The 16,695-nt window shown below is 37.3% G+C and overlaps 1 protein-coding gene across 2 annotated transcripts in view; it reads left to right on the top strand.

Moving 5' to 3' along the window:
* GNAL (G protein subunit alpha L) overlaps nucleotides 1-16,695 on the top strand; it is a 181,325-nt gene that overhangs the window by 120,726 nt on the left and 43,904 nt on the right. For both annotated transcript variants that reach the window (XM_038126798.1, XM_038126799.1), the window contains exon 5: nucleotides 5,888-5,985. In XM_038126798.1, the coding sequence (XP_037982726.1) occupies nucleotides 5,888-5,985 (98 nt within the window). The remainder of the gene's footprint in view (nucleotides 1-5,887; nucleotides 5,986-16,695) is intronic.

The raw sequence follows: 16,695 nt of genomic DNA, 5'->3' as shown, positions 1-16,695 counted from the left end.
GGGGCAGATTGTTACTCACTGTCTCTTGTGGGTTTCTTGGAAAATCAGTTTACAGCCACCTCAGTTAAATGCTGGGTTAGGACTCCAGTTTAAAGTCAGGCTCTCAAAATGGAGGCTGTCTACAGTGAGTAGAGACTAGACGCTTGCAAGAGAGTCCGGGATTGACAAAAGTAGTTTTTGCTTCATAATATTAAATTCCAGGTGTTTACTTGGCTCAAATATAAACTTTTTAGAATTACCATTCTTCTGTTACTTTACCAGGCCTATGCTGCAAAACCCAACAGAATATTGAAACACCGATCAGATTTGTGGCGTCTGCCAGGGCAGCAGCACAACCTCAGGAGCTGTGAAGTTTTCTGGAGCATGAGGGGGAGCTGGGCTGAGTTTCCCATCACCCACGATGCAGTCACTCTGCTCATCCCCTGGGCACCACTCACAGCTCTGTGGGAGGAGATGAAAGTGCTAGGTTAGAGTTCTTCCTCCCAGTCACCTCTCCCACACCGTGTTGCTGTCTGTTCTCTGCTGGAACAGCACAGCATCCTGCTGTTTGCTGTTGCCGTCGTGCTCTGGGACTTGGGCTTCAGGCTGATAGATCCGGTTCTGTTTTGACCTCAGATTTGGTACAGAAAAGGATGCTTCAAAGAATATTGTTTGAATTGCAGAGTCAAACATGCCACATTTAGATAGCCCTGCAGGTAATTTGCCTATACACCCTTCATTTGACTCCACTGGGTGTCATCCTTATGATATTACAATGTTCCCCATCAGTTGTCACTCTTTTATTCCACAAAATGTTTCCATTTTCCACAGATGGGAGACTGGGACTGCCTGTATGTATGAGTGTATATATACACATAAGCCCTGCACCATGCATTGGGCGGTACAAGTACCTTGCTCAGTAGGGATGCGCATACCTCCCTTCCTGTGTGAATTAATTCTCTGGATCATCTTGCACTGCAGTTGTCGTTGGGAGTTGGGGAGGTGTTAGGTGGGAATTTTTAAGGCATTGTGTGATTTACTTTTTTGTTTGATTAAGTACTTGAGAAAAAAAGTAGTAACTGAAATTTGGAATAGAAGTGATGACTTCATTTCACACCCACAATGGCAGAACTATGAAAATGTGTAACGTTTGCTACTTCTTTAAGTGGTTGTCAGGTAATCAGACAGATTTAATCTGTGTTTTAGATGAGAAATTGTCTTACAGTCCTGACAGTCCTGAAGTTTAGGAGAGTAAAAGCATAAATTTTGGCTTGAGGGAGATTGATTTCACATTGATCTAAGCAGTTGTTTCTGTGTTTACAATATATTAACAGAAGTAGAAAATATGGCTCTGGATGGAGCCTTCTAAATTCCACTTTCTGGGAGAATGAAGGTGACATCAGGATAGCTATTAAATGTATGCTCCATCCAGAAAGAAGGCAGAAAGAATCTTAGTAGAATAAAAATTGTATTCCTGACCTAACATGAACTTCTGTGGTTTGTTAGATGAAATGTTCTTTTTTCCAAAATACATAAAGATCTGTTCATGAAGATACATAATTGTTTAATCATCAATAGTATTTATTCCAAATTTAGGTATCTAAAAAGTGAAATAAGTCCATTTCTTAGCTACTTGAATTTTTTTTTTTTGTAGGAATTATAAGGGGGAGGAGGTTTCTAAGGTAACCTACCAATAAATAAGCTTATTTCAAAAGTAAGGGAAATTGAATTTCTTGACCAGGCTGTAATTTCTAGTAAGACAAAGCTGAAAAACAGTGCCCTGAGGCTTAGCTGTACTACATTGCATTTGTTACCTGTATTGTTTTCTTGCAATGCTATGTATGGGAATACATTGAAACAGGAAATTTTTCCCTGAATTAGGTGAGTAAAAATATTTTTACAAGACCTTTTAAAACACAGTAAAAATAGCCTATTGTTTAGATCAGTGATATCAGCTCAGGGTGTTTATACATTTATGTACACTTGAACTTAATTTCTTCTGAAAACAAAAAAGTAATCATAACCTGCTTTTGGCTCTTCATGATTTTTGGATGACATATGATTATTTATAGCAAATGTATCTGCTAGTGAGAAGGAGGTTCAGGAATGCAGAGCTGAGGTGCTGAGGTTTTGGATTGTCTCAGGGAGAGTGGAAAATTTCCAAATAGTTTTATATTGATAAATATTTGAGATGTGTGTCACATCTTCATTTTGATGACATCCAGATATCACATCAAGGTTTTGTATGGTCAAGTGATCACTATAAATTATGAGATAAATGGTGTAAATTAATGTGTGCAATGCAAAAAGTGCTTCCAATTCATGACACCTGTAACTCATGAGATCTAAAGCCATTATCATTTACTTCTTTAATACTCCAATTAAAATACTAAATTAAAAATATATTGATTGCTTTATTTTATATGTATATTAATATGTGCAACTCTTTGTATGCCTCCATCCCCAAGGAAGAGTTTGCTTGAAGCAACTATTCAGTTTGGTCATGACATAGGTGGTTTTCTGCTTTCAAGCACAGTACATTATTTCCTGGTTCTCTTCAGTATGCTAAATAATTTTCATAGATTTTGGTGACTTTGATCTGATAGAAGTCAACTGCATGTGCTTGCAAACACAGTGCATCAGATTACCAGAATGATTTACCATGTCCCTGTTTTATTCTGTCCCAGTTGAGGTTTCTTAAAGGACCTGGCTCGTGACTTCTAGGAACTGAAAAGCCACTTCTCAGAAGTCACGCCTTTAAGAATGTCTTAGTTTGACCAACTCAGAATGTAAGCTGCTATGGTCACAGCTTATTCTTAAAAACCTAATTTGTGTTTTCCTGACCTAAGGTATGTTTTAAAATGTTTTAGTCCATCTTGCCTTACCAGCTGGAGCAAAGCTGAATTCTCTGCTCTTTGAATTATCCTTCCTCTTCCTCATGACAGGAATTGCCAACTGTGGCTGTCACCCCGAGGACAGTGCAGCCCCAGAGCAGGTGCTGCAGGGCAGGCAGAGCCCAAAGGCCACACCAGGGCCTACTTGCCATTGGGGTGGCTGCAATCAGGCCATGGCGGGACTAAGGAGGAAGAAGTGACAAGCATTGGGATTCATAGCAATGAGTTGTAAGGATTGAGGGGAGGGGAGTTATTGTTGGAAGGCTGGTCAGGCAAAAGGGGCTTGATTGCCAGGGTTGGAGCTGACATGGTAACTGCTGTCTGGATGTTGTCCTGTGATGGAGAGGGGGCTGGCATCCAGATATGTTTGCCACGTGCAGAATCCTCTTCTGTGCTTGCAATGGGGGGCCTTAAGCAGCAGAAAAAATACTGAGGAACTTAGAGCAGACAAGAGAAGGGTTAAAAACAAGTGTGAAAGTTGGATCATGGTACTTGGCACCTTGAAATGAAACAGGATTTTTCTGGAAGGCTTTAGTCACCTGGGAAGGAAGGATCGAGTAGCTAGCTGTGTGGGAGGCAATTTGCAATCAAGTGTACTCCTCTGCAGTAGATTGGTACATTTTAATGAGGGAAGTATATTTGCTCTGTTTTATATGATTTGCTTAGGACTAGAAGTCTGGAAGTCATTTTAAATAGACTGCTTTGAAACATAATGGTCAGGTGGAAATATCTGAAGCATATGATATGGAAACCCTGTATTTACAACATATTTGTAGGGTCTCAAGAAGCTGAGCTGAAATGATTGCCTCTTTTTCAGAAGAGATTTATAAAAGTAAATAAAGCTCATACAGAGGATGTAAAGGCAGTAGTGAGGAACTACTATAGCTATGCAACTTTATTTGTTTGCTTATTTACTTCATTAGTTATATTTTCAGCTGATCTCTTAATCCATGCCACCCTTCAGAAAAGGATACCTTTACACTCACCTCCTCGTCATCCCCTCCCCTTCCTGTAGGCTCTGTGGGGCTGAATGGGAATGTTTTTTATATGTTTATTCCTCTTAGAGAGGGCTTTCAGAGTGGGTGGGAATTCCCACCCCCAGATGGGGAGGAGGGGAAGGCAGCCACACTGTGCTCAGAGCCCACACCTGTAGCAGCGAGTGTCTGTGGGAGGAAGGGCTGAGTTGGACACTGCTCCCATCTGAGGGGATGGAGAGCTGGCTCCTTCTGCCTCAGGACCTGACACTTACCCACAGTTCACCCATCCACTGAGAAGGCAGTGCTTTTCTTTGGCCAGAGATGCCAGCAAGTGAGAGGCATTCAGCCCCAGGTATCAATCAAGCATAAGCTTTATATTTGAGGAATGTTCCATGGTTTCTGGTATTTATCTTTTTGACTTTCCCAGTTCTTTTTTTTCTTATAGTCATTTTCTCTGTTATATGTGTCCGCTTTCTCCTTCTGCTTTAGTTTGAGATCTTGTCCTTTCTTCAGCTGGTTTTTTCTTTTTTCCTGCTGTAGGAACAGACAGTTTATAACAGCGGTAGCATCACTTCAAAAGGTGAATCTGCAGTGTTTAAAACAATAATTACATAAGTAATTAAAATAACAAAGACTAAATAAACATGTCCTCGCCAAGTGAAGAAATAAATTTCAAGGGCAGTATAAGCATCTGTCTATATATGGTGTTTCTTCCTCTCTTCATCCAAGACTTTATGCAAAGGTTCCTCATGCCTGCTTTAATGTCTTCTTTTCTCTAACATTTTCAAAACTTCTTAATGAATGGAATTTACTCTCTCTCTACCTTGTGCATGGTATAGTTGGGGGAAAAAAAAGGCAAAAGGTTTTACATCCTGAAAAGATGTGGGGAGAGACTGGCAAGCAATTTCAGAAAAGTTTCAGAATTTAGATGTTTATGCAAAATTTTGACACGATCATGAAGCGGGTAGTGTTAATACCCCCATTTTACACAGAGCCAAATTGAACTGTGGAAAAGCAGTTTGTTAGGTTTCAAAAATTTGTGACTAACCAAAGGACTCTGCTGATTTATTAGCAGTGTTGAGGTGTTAAGAAAACAACTTCTGTGTTTGAGTTGATGTATTGCTTTAACCAATTTTGTTCAAGGGAGGAAAGAGCCATATAATAAAGGAAATACTAATTCATCTAAACATCCTTCATTTTAATTTAGAACGATGTAGCTGGAAAAACTCTGTTACAATGTCCTTTACCAGTAATGATAAAACATGAAATGGACTCCCAGCTTTAAAACAAGCTGGGTCCTTGAGTCTCTAGAGCTGGGGCTGGAGAAAAGAGGGAGCCAGCAGGCAGGGTTGGACCTACCTCTCTGCCCAAGTGTGGCTGTGGCATCACTGGCCCCAAGGACAGCTTTGGTTCCTCTTTCAAGCAATTCCAAGTAAAGCTTTCTGGCAGACATTTCTGTATGGGCTAGCCTGGGATAGCTGCTAGGAAAAGCACATTATGCCAGGCAGCTGTTTGGAGGATGCAGTGTTGAGCAAAGGCTCTGAAAGTCTTGCAATCAAGTTATTATATTGCATGAGAAAATAACCAAGTAGTGGAAAGTTGTGTTTTTCAGGAAAAGTTAAGCAATCTTTATAAAGTTACAGGCTGGTTCTTTCTCTGGAAAACTAATGTTTATAAGCTGAGCAGCTTTTTGCGTCACTTTTATGACTTCCATGACAGAAGCATAAATTCAGTTAAAAATGAAGTGAACATGCTTCTAGGTAATTTTTGTACTTACATTAAATTTTATATATGGACTGGCATGAATTTTGAAGACAATCTTCATTATATATCATGTGCTGGAAACTCTCAGCAGCCATATGTTTTGTATATTTTATTGCAGTTTTACTAATAAATGCTTATAGCTTTTCTTCTGTAAGTGTGTAATCTATCATTTTGCAAAGCATAAAGCATGAAGGTTGGGGGAAGGAACAGCACAGATTGGGGATTGAAAAAATTGAGAAATGTTCTCTGATTTATTGCATTTCCAATTTTCAGGAGTTCTTTGAACATGCAAAAAAGCTCTGGGATGATGAAGGTGTAAAGGCGTGCTTCGAGAGGTCAAACGAATATCAGCTGATTGACTGCGCACAGTAGTAAGTATTTCTTTTTATGAAATTTATAGCCAAGATTGTGATCGTCTATAACAAGTTAGAAAATACATCAGTGAGATTCAAGAGCTTTGCAATGTAGGAATTAACATTTTCATTCTCTATATAGGTGAAGCAAAATTAATTTATTATCATAGTTTGCCATTATTATACAACTAAATATTCTGCCTCAAATATTTCACATCTAGTAAGGAAAAGTATAAAAAAATCAAATAACTTTTAAGTATCTTTATTCCACTCAAAATTGATTTACATAAAATCATTTCAGTTGAAACTATTAAGCTGAAAAAATGTTGAGTCAATCTAAGGATAATCCTTTGTTTAAAACTCTCAGAGCCAGACAATGCTGAAATTGCTCAGTCTTTTCACATTCCATAAAAATTTCTGAGACATTTACATAACCAAATGCATACCTGCATTACTAATATATTTTCTAGGTGGAAAAAATTATAAGCAGTATTTAATTAAAGACAGTGGTACATTTGGTATTCTGTCCTTCAGAGTGAAGTGGTACACTTATATGTAACACAGTCAAAATCTGTAAACAGATTCAGTCTGGTCAGAAATGTTCTGAGAAGTGTAGTAGGTTGTGAAGGTGTGAATCGTGAATACATGGTGCAGTGAGGAAAATCTATATATCAAGAAATAGTCTGTTAAAATTACAAGGGCTACAAACTCATCTGTCCTTGATAGTAACACAGGTCTGAATTAGATTTCCATGGAAAATATGTATTTCATGTGAACCACTACTGTGAGAACACATACTCGTGCAGTTGCTATGGGATTTAGGGTTTCCAGAGAACATGCTCCAGTGTGTTACGATTTATCTAATTTGCAGTATGGTCAGCAGCAATGCCACAAGTCTGTTCTTGCACTCAGTGTTTTGTTTTTCCCTCCTCTCTGCTCTTGGTGCTGAGCCTGAAGCAGAGGAATAGGTCCATGTCACTAAAGAACTTGTCATGCTTCTGCCACAGTGGGGAATTTCAGTGTTGTGGGTCATAGTTTGTTTTCCCTCTTTCCAGACCATTTTTGGGAAAAAATGATTCATCAGCACTTGGAAGTGAGGAAAAATTAGATACGTGTATGAAGGAACTCATTTGACCTCAGTGCATTTACCAAAACCTGGGCATTTGCTCACAGTCCAGCGTAGCTTGGAAATTAAAGCAGTGGTTGTACACAGAGAGATTTAGACAGCTGTCCTAGGTTGTAATCAGTGGGTTTCCTCTCGGCCCTCACTCTCACCATAGTACAGATCTGAGTTGTGCTTGCTGAAAAGTGCAGACTGACTGTTTATCATATCTGTTCACACACTAAAGCATCAGACCAAGAAAACAATAACAGTACTTATTTAAAATATGTGAATTTGAACCCTACTTCAGTGATCAGTAAGGGTCTCACAATCCTGCTTTGAAAAATGGTGCTGAAAGGGCCAGACAAAACCAGGAATATACCAAATTATAGTGCTAATGGTAGTGTGTTTTCCCTTTGAAAAATAATGCCTATCTATAGGCTCTGACAGGAAGAATGTTAGGTCTCGTGTCCAAAACCAAAGCACAAATGAGGAAAAAATTGGATCTAGAATTAAGTCCACCGTCTTGGAAGAGAAAACTAAATCCTACTACCTTTTTTCTGTAAAAAGTTATAGCAAGTTTAGTAGAGTTTTTTCTGTGTTTCTTCCTTCCATAACTTCTAACTGTCTTGCTTTTCCTTTATTCTAAGATTATTTGTTATAGTAGTGAGTGCATTTGCATAATTCTTCACCTTCGAGACCCTTTATGAAATATCATTTGATATTTAAATATTCCTTGAGTGTATCTGTGCTTTTCATGTCCCTGAAAATATAACAGCTGAGTGACTTATCCTTGTTTACTCACCTTCAGTCTTGGAGCAGAAACTTGAAATTCAGGTACAGCTGCTTCAGTGATCTGATCAAACAGCCTTTTTCTCACAGGTATTGATGATTTCAAATTCTGAAGTATAATCTTAACAGAAAGATGCTAAAAATGCACCCAACTTTTATCTGCCCCTCTACCCCGAAGAACATTTCTGTGCTAGCATTGGATGGATGTTTGTCTGGGTGGTGTGGTCTCATCCTCGTCATAACTGAGAGCCTGTGAGCAGAGGTTGGAAATCGAGTTCTTTCATCCACTTAGAAAATACAGAGGGTGAGGGTGCTGTGTTCTGGCTCAGCAGGAGCGTGTGGCATTTCTCTCAGAACCTGTCTGTGGTCATCTTTCACTGGCGAAGGGGAAAAGGGAAGGAGTGTAATGCTGATACACATGCTTACTGTGGGATTTTGAAACATCTGCAGTGTTTACATTACACTGGCTTTAAGAGAAAATATCCCATGCCATCAGCTAAATCCTAATCTTTTCCTTGGTAGTGAAGGAAGAACATTATCAGTAGGTCACCACTTCTCAGCTCAAAAAAAACCACAAAGCCAAACCTAAAAAATCCCAGCATGTGTTATAAATATCATTGGACTGCATGTTGGGTGGCTGGCTTAAGAATACTGAAAAGCATTATTAGCAAATTATAATGTCAGCGACCAAACTTGCTGACTGTTAAATGAGTTGCAAATACGGTGTATTTTGGAATAGTTTAATTTGGCTGCAGTACAGGGCTTCTGTATTTTTATAACTTAACCTAATTTTCTTTATTGCTGTGGGAGAAGTATTTTGCTGGAATCAGAGGTAGTAGAAGGACACAGAGGCAAATGTTTTATTTACGTTATGCCTGAAAATTAATTCTCCTTGTTCCAATGTCATTTCAAATTATCAGGGTACTGTTCTTTCATGGGAATGAGAATGGGGACCTGCTTTTCCCTCATTCTCACTCATTTAATTATTTTAATCATTTTAATATTCTTACATGAGTCTTTATGTATCTCACTTTTTTCATTGTTAAGGAATACATTTAGCGCACAGATCGTGTTGATGCATCGTGTGATATTTGTAACCTGAATCTGTGGCCAAGCCAGAGGTCAGCAAAGATGAGGATTGTTCTTTATCACCAGCTAAAAAGACACTTATGCAATGCTTGGAGGGGATATTATTGCATGGCCATCAACCATCTTCTTTCCTTAATGACTCTCATGTATTTCTTCGAGATTAATATCATAAAGCTGACAGGTTATTGTTTTCCCTGTCCTCTGATTTAATATTTCTTACAAGGTAAATTTCAAGTTTAATCTCAAAAACTGATACTTACTTTGAAAAGTTGATTTTATTTAGTTGTGTCCCCATTTGACTTAGACAGATTTCAGCAGATTTATTCTGTTTATCATGATAAATCTCCCATCTAACTTTAACTTATTTGAACTCTATTCAAACTCTCCTTTTTTGTCTGTATTCACATAATATAAATTCAGTAAATTCTAGGTCTATGAGGGACTTTCAGATTGTGATTTAGAGAAGTTTTGGCATTGAACTGTGTAGTATATAAACAATAAGCAGAAATTAAAATTTTCCTGTGATTCTAGGAGAGTTTTCTAAAAGTTAGTTTCCTATATGATGAATACAACTCTATTTTTAATGTTTTAGTTTCTTCATACTGGTTATCAAATACCCAAATTTTATTGTATCCATGGATGGGAACCACGAAGAAAAATTCTATAAATGTAGAACAGAACAAAACAAATAAAAGTTCAGGTATTATGGCCTTCAATTAAAAAAATGGAAAAAAAAAGCTAGTGAGTTGATTTTGTCTTTAAAAACTTTGTAAATTTAAGTCAATTAATTTATGTGGCAACAAAGAGGTATAAAATTTCATTTCAGAACATCAGTCATCCTTGGGGGATATCAGGCACCCCCAGTCTGGTGACGTCCATCTGTTGTTTCCATAAAGTAAGCATTGAGCTGACTTAGTTTCGGCTACTCAGCTGTCAGGTGGCTTGCTAAAATCAGTTTCAGTGATCAGAAAAAAGGTGTGGGGATGCTTGCAGTGCTCTGACATTGCCAGAGAAAGGTGATAGTACTAGAGCACAAGAGTAGACCAGCAGAACTGGGCACTTTGGGAACGGGGCAAAAAAGACAAAGACAAAACATTCAGTTATCTTTTTAGGTCACACGCAGCTCAAGTTCAAGCTGTTGTTGTTAGAAATAGAAAAACAACTCTTTTCAGGTTTATTAGAAAGCTGTAGAATAGAATTTTGTCTCACTGTGTTCACATGCAAGTAGCAGCATGTGTGTTCATGAGTGGCCCTGGCTGGAAAGGGTTTTACTCAGCTCACTGAGTTCCTTGGAATAGGAACTAGCCAAGGATTTAAGGGAACCCTGCCCTCAACCAGTACTTTGCCCCAGTTTATCAGTCTTCTTTCCCTGACAAAATATACCATTTCTGATATACTTAAGTGTGAAGGCCTAAATTGGTCTATGTGTGAACATTGGGGCTAATAAAACTTCATTATACAAGTTCTCAGGAAAGCAAACACAAGGGATGTGAGCTTGGCCAAAGAAAATTGATTTTATATTTGAGCTGATATAGATGGAAAAGACACAGATGTTCTTTTTCTTTGCAGTTAATCTGTCCTGGGGAGGGATTTCAGCCAATTTCTGAGATGTCTGTCCTATATTAAGTAGAGTAATCAAAGAAACCCCAACGCTTTGTGTTGTTGTCCACAGATTCAACTCTCGATGTGAGAAAAAGGATAATTCTTTTCTCAACAGCAGCACTTCTTAAAACCAAGCTTATTTTTGACTTGCCTTGCACTCTTCTAGACATAAGGTTTTATTGCTGGCGTGCACAGTCATCAGCAAACTCCCTCTTATAGGCTGAGGGCAGAGAAGCTGCTTTGGCATTCTCTGCTTCTTTTGTCTAGTCAGGTGTATCAGTATCCTCTTTCTTCATAAGGGGCAATGAAGTAAATGTGGATAGATTTATGATAAATTAAGCTAAGCACTATTATTATTGTTGCTGTTGTTATCTAGAGAACATTATTTTAAAAGCAGTGATTCTTTATACATTTGGTAACTGCTTAGTAAATATAGGACTAATACTTTTTACTTATAGAAGCCTAGGAAAAGTATTAATACGAAATGTTTCGTGTAAAGAGATTTTAAGAACTAAATTTTTATGGTGATATGAGAAAACCAAAATATTATTTTCTTCCATCTATTCTGGTTCATATATAAACAACTCACTGTGATGATAAAGTTTCTTCAGTTTTTTCCTTTTAAAGTTTCTCATGCAGTTTCACTTTCAAACCTTAAAAATTCATTGCTTAAGATAGAAGCAAATTTTGTTTGGTTAATTCATGAACAAGTTTTCTCCACTTACCTGATCTAAACTATAAGCCTTAACCAACCACTAAATTGTTATTTAATAGTAAAAAAAGAGAGAGAGAGAGGTTATATTTATAGAGTAATCAATTTAGCCTCACTGATGAGTCTTCTAAACAGAGGTGTCTGCCAGATAGGACAGAAGTCATTCTCTAGTGTGTAATGCTTGCTTTTTTCACTGTTTACTAACTAATAGACCACACTCTCAAGAGGCAGAATTGTGGTTTCTTAAAATATGCACTGGGAATTCTGTGAAATAACCATTTCATGTGTTGCTGTGATTTTGTTGTTGTTGTTGTTGTTCCCCTTTTTGCCTTCACTTCCAAAACAAAAATCATGAGATTTAACCAATTCTATCTTAATTTTGGTAATCAAAATGTAACCATGATGTTATAATACCAATATTTAGAAGTATAAAGATATGGAATAAGAGACAGCTGGAGAAACCTCCAAAATGTCTTTGTATTTTCAGTTTGGAGGATGAAGCAGTATGAAAATACCTTTCACAAATTGCCAGAATGGCATACAGGCATGTATCCCCCTGTTTAAGCCACTTTAGTTCACAAATGTCTTCCATACCTAGAGAAGACAGCAGCACTTCTCAAATATAAAAATAAGATGGAAGGTAGTTTATAAACACAGCACCTTCTCTGCCTTTTAAAATTGATGTGACAAATATTTTTTCTTATTAACTGATTGCCACTGGAGAACTGTTTAGGCTGCCCTCGATGGGCTGCTCAAACATAAATTTAAACCATACATTTTCCCACATGCTTCACTGTGTATGACTGGGTCTGTTTCCTGCGGTTTTAGAACAAGCAAAAAGGTTGAAAGTCAAAGGCAGAAAAACATAAAATATTCCCTAACCTCAATTTAAAGGAGTAATAAAATCTAAAGACCAGGCAGAGTCATGACAGATGCATGAAAGTACACATTGACTCTTTTTGATGTTTTATTAGACAGTGTTAGTGTTCTTCAAAAAGATACAGCAAAGCTGGCTTTATTCTGTTGAGGAAACAGTTCTTTCCTCCCCTAGTCATCAAATTTTTCAGTTTTTCCTGAACAACTGATGAATATTTTTTCCTAATTTTTTTTCCTGACTGCACACATGGGGCAATAATAGGCACAGGACATGTTAGTGTAACATGGCAACTCAGCTTCGTTTGGAAATGTAATCCATTCAGCAAATTGGAGAATTGCAAGCAGGTCCATCAGCTGAGCTTGTCAGCATTTAGTTTTGTCCGTTAGTATCCTGTATTTAATTTGGAGATATATATTTCCATATCATTTCTACAGAGTTAAACTACAGGCTTTTGCAATTGTGTTTGCAGTACAACACTTGAGGAGCTTTTCAAGCCTGAGCAAAAGACTTATGAAGCACCAAGACACTCAGTGTTACCCTCAGCCTATACACTCTTAAAGCATGAATATCCTTTATAACAAAGAAGGAGCCTTCTGTTGCATTTATTATTAAAAGAGAAAAGACTGTGTTTATTTTGCATCACAGCAGTGAGGACAGATGTGAATAGGTGCTGGTACAGGGCTGAATCAGTGAGCCGGCACAGTGGGCCAGTGTGACTGGCAAAAATGACCAGACTCTGGGATACTGAGCAGCAGGAATGGAAGGCTTCTCTGTAAGACTGGACTGCACTGAGGGACATTTTGTTTGAATTTTGCATATTACAATCATAGAAGTAGTTACTAAAACATAGGAAAGGAAAATAGCAGAGTTAATCAGCATGCTTTGATAACTGCCAATAAAGAGAAGCTTAAAAATATGTGTATTCCTACTGGCAAGTTAAAGAAAGAGTACAGTAAACATGCTGATACAGCTTAACTCCAGAAATCCTGATTATGAATCATTGTTCGGGGTCAGCATCTCAAAATGTCTCCAAATGAAGTAAAACTGACGATGATGGTTATCTAGAATCTGCATGCAGGATTTATGAGTGGGTTTCAGAAGGAAGTTGTGGGTCATTCTGTCAATTGTGGTGTTATTTATGTGCTGTTCTTGGTTTAGGACTCTTCCAGTGTATGCGTGGGAGAAAGAGTAAACTATGACCAAAGCCAGCTTCATTATATTGCAGAGAACATTGAGAGTCACTTATATTTATTCCACTTCTACAGAATTTAATTCATTTACAATTCATTGCTGAGTGTGTGCATGTTCTCAGTGGAAGAGATTAGTTGGTTTAAGAATATCATCACCTTATTAATAAGCTTATCGTTATGTAACACGAATGTATTTTAGGTTTTGTCTGTGGGATTTTTTTTTACTCTGCCCTATAGAAAAAGTGTGTTCCATATTCTCTTATTTTAAACCTAACCTACTGTGAAATGTATGTTTACGCACTAAATTTAATATAACAACTGTATAATCACTGTGAGTTGAATGCTTAAGAAAGAAGAGCATTGAAAATTTAATGGCAGGTTAAATGGGATACTGTCAAATCATTTACATTTGAAGTTTAAGTTTTCTTAAATACCACATGCATTTTTTCACTTAGAGATGGTCAGTTTTTCTTGTTTTTAAATACTCAGTTTCACATGAGGGGAGAAAGAAAGGCCAAGAGTCATATTTCTTCCTTAAGAAACTGCTCACTAGCCAGACTGCATACACAGGCTGCTCTGCACTAATAGATGTACACAGCCTTGTTTATGTTAGGATCTACAAGAAGCCAGGGTTTGGATGGCTGTGTTCTTCTAAATTAACGCTGCACTGACAGATTTGGAAAAAGAAAGATGGTGGAATGCAGAAGTTAAGAAATAAGAAAATAAAATACAGTTGATACTGTGTTGAAAAAGTCTAAAGACTAAGCATCTATGCTTGAAAAATAAATTTTACACCTCAGACTAAACCAAAATAGAGTCGTGGTATTTAGCAGTTTGGTTGTAATCCCAATTTTCAGACAAATCACGCTGGGAAACTAAGCAGTTCAAGGGTGTCTCTCTGCTTCTCATAATTAAGTTAAAGCTAATTTTGTTCCTTTTAGTACAAAACCGCAATGATGCTGCCAGAATTTTTTAAAGGTTTATTTGACTTAAGAGAAATTGTTTCTGTTGTGTCTTTTGTAAAAGTATTCTTTCTGATTAAATTAGAATTGTTTGTTACATTGTGGGGTTCAACCTGAAGTTTAATTTGTGCCTAAATTATGCAGTGGAAAAGAAAATACATGTAAGATGTATCAGTAGACATCCTGTTTAATGGACATACCAAATAATAAAATTTCTGAAAGATCATTAATTCTAGAATTGGATCCAAAATTAGTTGTTCCTCCTCTTACTACTCCCCTGATAATTCTATTAATTATAATCAAAAAACAGAGATGAGTTTAAGCAGTTTTCACATCTAAGTGCTAATGCAGGGAAAGGTGAATCTTGAAAACAATTATATGGATTTTCTGAGAACAACCTTTCAGTTTTGGTTTTTTTTCATGAACATGGCAGGGAGGCTGGGAGGTTTTGTTTTGTTTTGTTTTTCAGATATTTGTTTGTGTAAATTAATTGGACTGAATATCAAAATAACCCTTAAGTACATTTTCTGACCAAAATCTCTTGCTACATTTCTTTATTCCCTGCTTTTTCCTCCCTGCTGTTTTGTTTTTTTTCTTTCTTTCAGAAGGATTCACTACCTTTCTTTTGGTTTAGAAGGATGAGTTTGGAAAGATCTGCATTCTGAGCATTAGCATCCTGAAATCCTAGTGGTTCAGATTTTGGATAGTTATTCTTTATGAAGTTTCCTTCCCAACTCCATTGTGGAGAAGTTTAATGGTCAGCATGGGTGTAATTTCTTGGCCTCAACTTATTTATTGGCCCAACTATATCAAACATGTAATTGCCAACACTACTGTAGCAATTATTAAAAAACAGTTTGTTAAAGAGCAGTAGAATGCTATAGAACAGTGTTGCCACCAGGGTTTGTTCTGTTCAGGGAATGTAGCAGTAAGCTTTAAGTATAAAGGAACTTGTTGGTCCAGTATGACTTCTATATTCATTTAATTGGTTGTCCTGTTTGTTTATATTGTCAGGATCTTAGAAACCTTTTTTTTCTCAGCAAGTTTGCTTTTCACCATAAACTTGCTTTTCACCACAAACATCATGGGCTTGAAAAGTTTTTCTCTAAAGAAGCTATGCCAGAAAGCCTTTCTCTACATTCTACAGAACTGATTGTAGTAAACTATAGTTCATTACATCAGCATGGTTACAATTCTTAAAAAAAATGGGGTCAAATGTAGTCACTAGTTTCCCCAAATTTCATTTTCTTTTAACTGCATGAAAGTCTTTGTTTTGGGGGGTTTGGTGGTTTGGTTTGGTTTTGCTTTGCATCACAGCAGAACTTGTGTTCTGCACTGGTTAGTCACCCCTTTCCTCCAAGGTTTGTGGGCAGCTCCTGTCAGTAGGGGCTGAGGTCGAGGTGGGAGGTTCTCCAGAGGAGGTTGTGGTGCAGAAAGCACAACTAACACAGGTGAAATTTAGGGGTTTTGACCTGATAGAAAGCAGCAAATTATGTTATGTAAAAATGACAAGGGTGAGTCCTCTATTAATGCTTATTCATAGAAATTTGTTAACTTATTTATAAATATACCGTTCTGTACCTGTGTCAGGGAGATCATCATAATATACAGTATGTTGAAAGAATGATTAAATTATTATTAAAAATTATTTTAGGCATGCTTTTACTAAGTTGTAAACAAGTTATACCTTTTTAGAGGATGAAAAGAGATGATTATATGTGGGCAAAGATAATAAATATGGGTTCACAAATAAAGCAAAAGTAATAAAGCACCAAGTATTTTTGGCAGATATTCAGTCTCTTATGTCTCTTTAATGAGGCAAATATTAAATGCATGGGATTGCACAATGTTGAGGGGGCTTAGCCTGTGTCCTGATGGAAATGAGCAGAATGGGTATGAGGAGGGGAAAAGAACAAACCATCACATAAGATCCTGGAAACAGCCAAAGAGACATTGCTAGTGAGATCTTTTATTTCCACACTAAATGAAGAGCACAGCGCAGGTGAATGTTCAGAAACTTGAGTAAATGCACATGTTGGATTCTGAGCAATCAAGGTAGCCTGGCTAAAAGGCAGTTACAATAAACATGAGATATGGATATGGTGTGGATACTGTGAGGTTGTCAGAAATACACAGACCACAAGAACTGAAATATAGGAAAAAAATCCTTCAAAGAGGAAAAAGATAACAAAAAGTAAATGGTTATGCATTCCATGAATTTCTTTAGAAAGGAAATAATTGAAGGACAGTTCCAAAATATTTAATTCTAAACCTTTCAGCCTGTGGGATGAGCTTAAGACAAATGTTTTCACTCACAAGCAAGACAGGTTTCTTCATCTCAGTCTCATTGTTCCAGAAGATGGGTGTTATCTGCAATAGTAGGCTAGGAGCACAAGTACACT

Source organism: Motacilla alba, chromosome 2 (genome assembly GCF_015832195.1).
Source record: "Motacilla alba alba isolate MOTALB_02 chromosome 2, Motacilla_alba_V1.0_pri, whole genome shotgun sequence".
Classification (NCBI taxonomy): domain Eukaryota; kingdom Metazoa; phylum Chordata; class Aves; order Passeriformes; family Motacillidae; genus Motacilla; species Motacilla alba.
The sequence above is the reverse complement of the archived record's forward strand: the minus strand, read 5'-3'. Positions and strand labels throughout refer to the sequence as shown.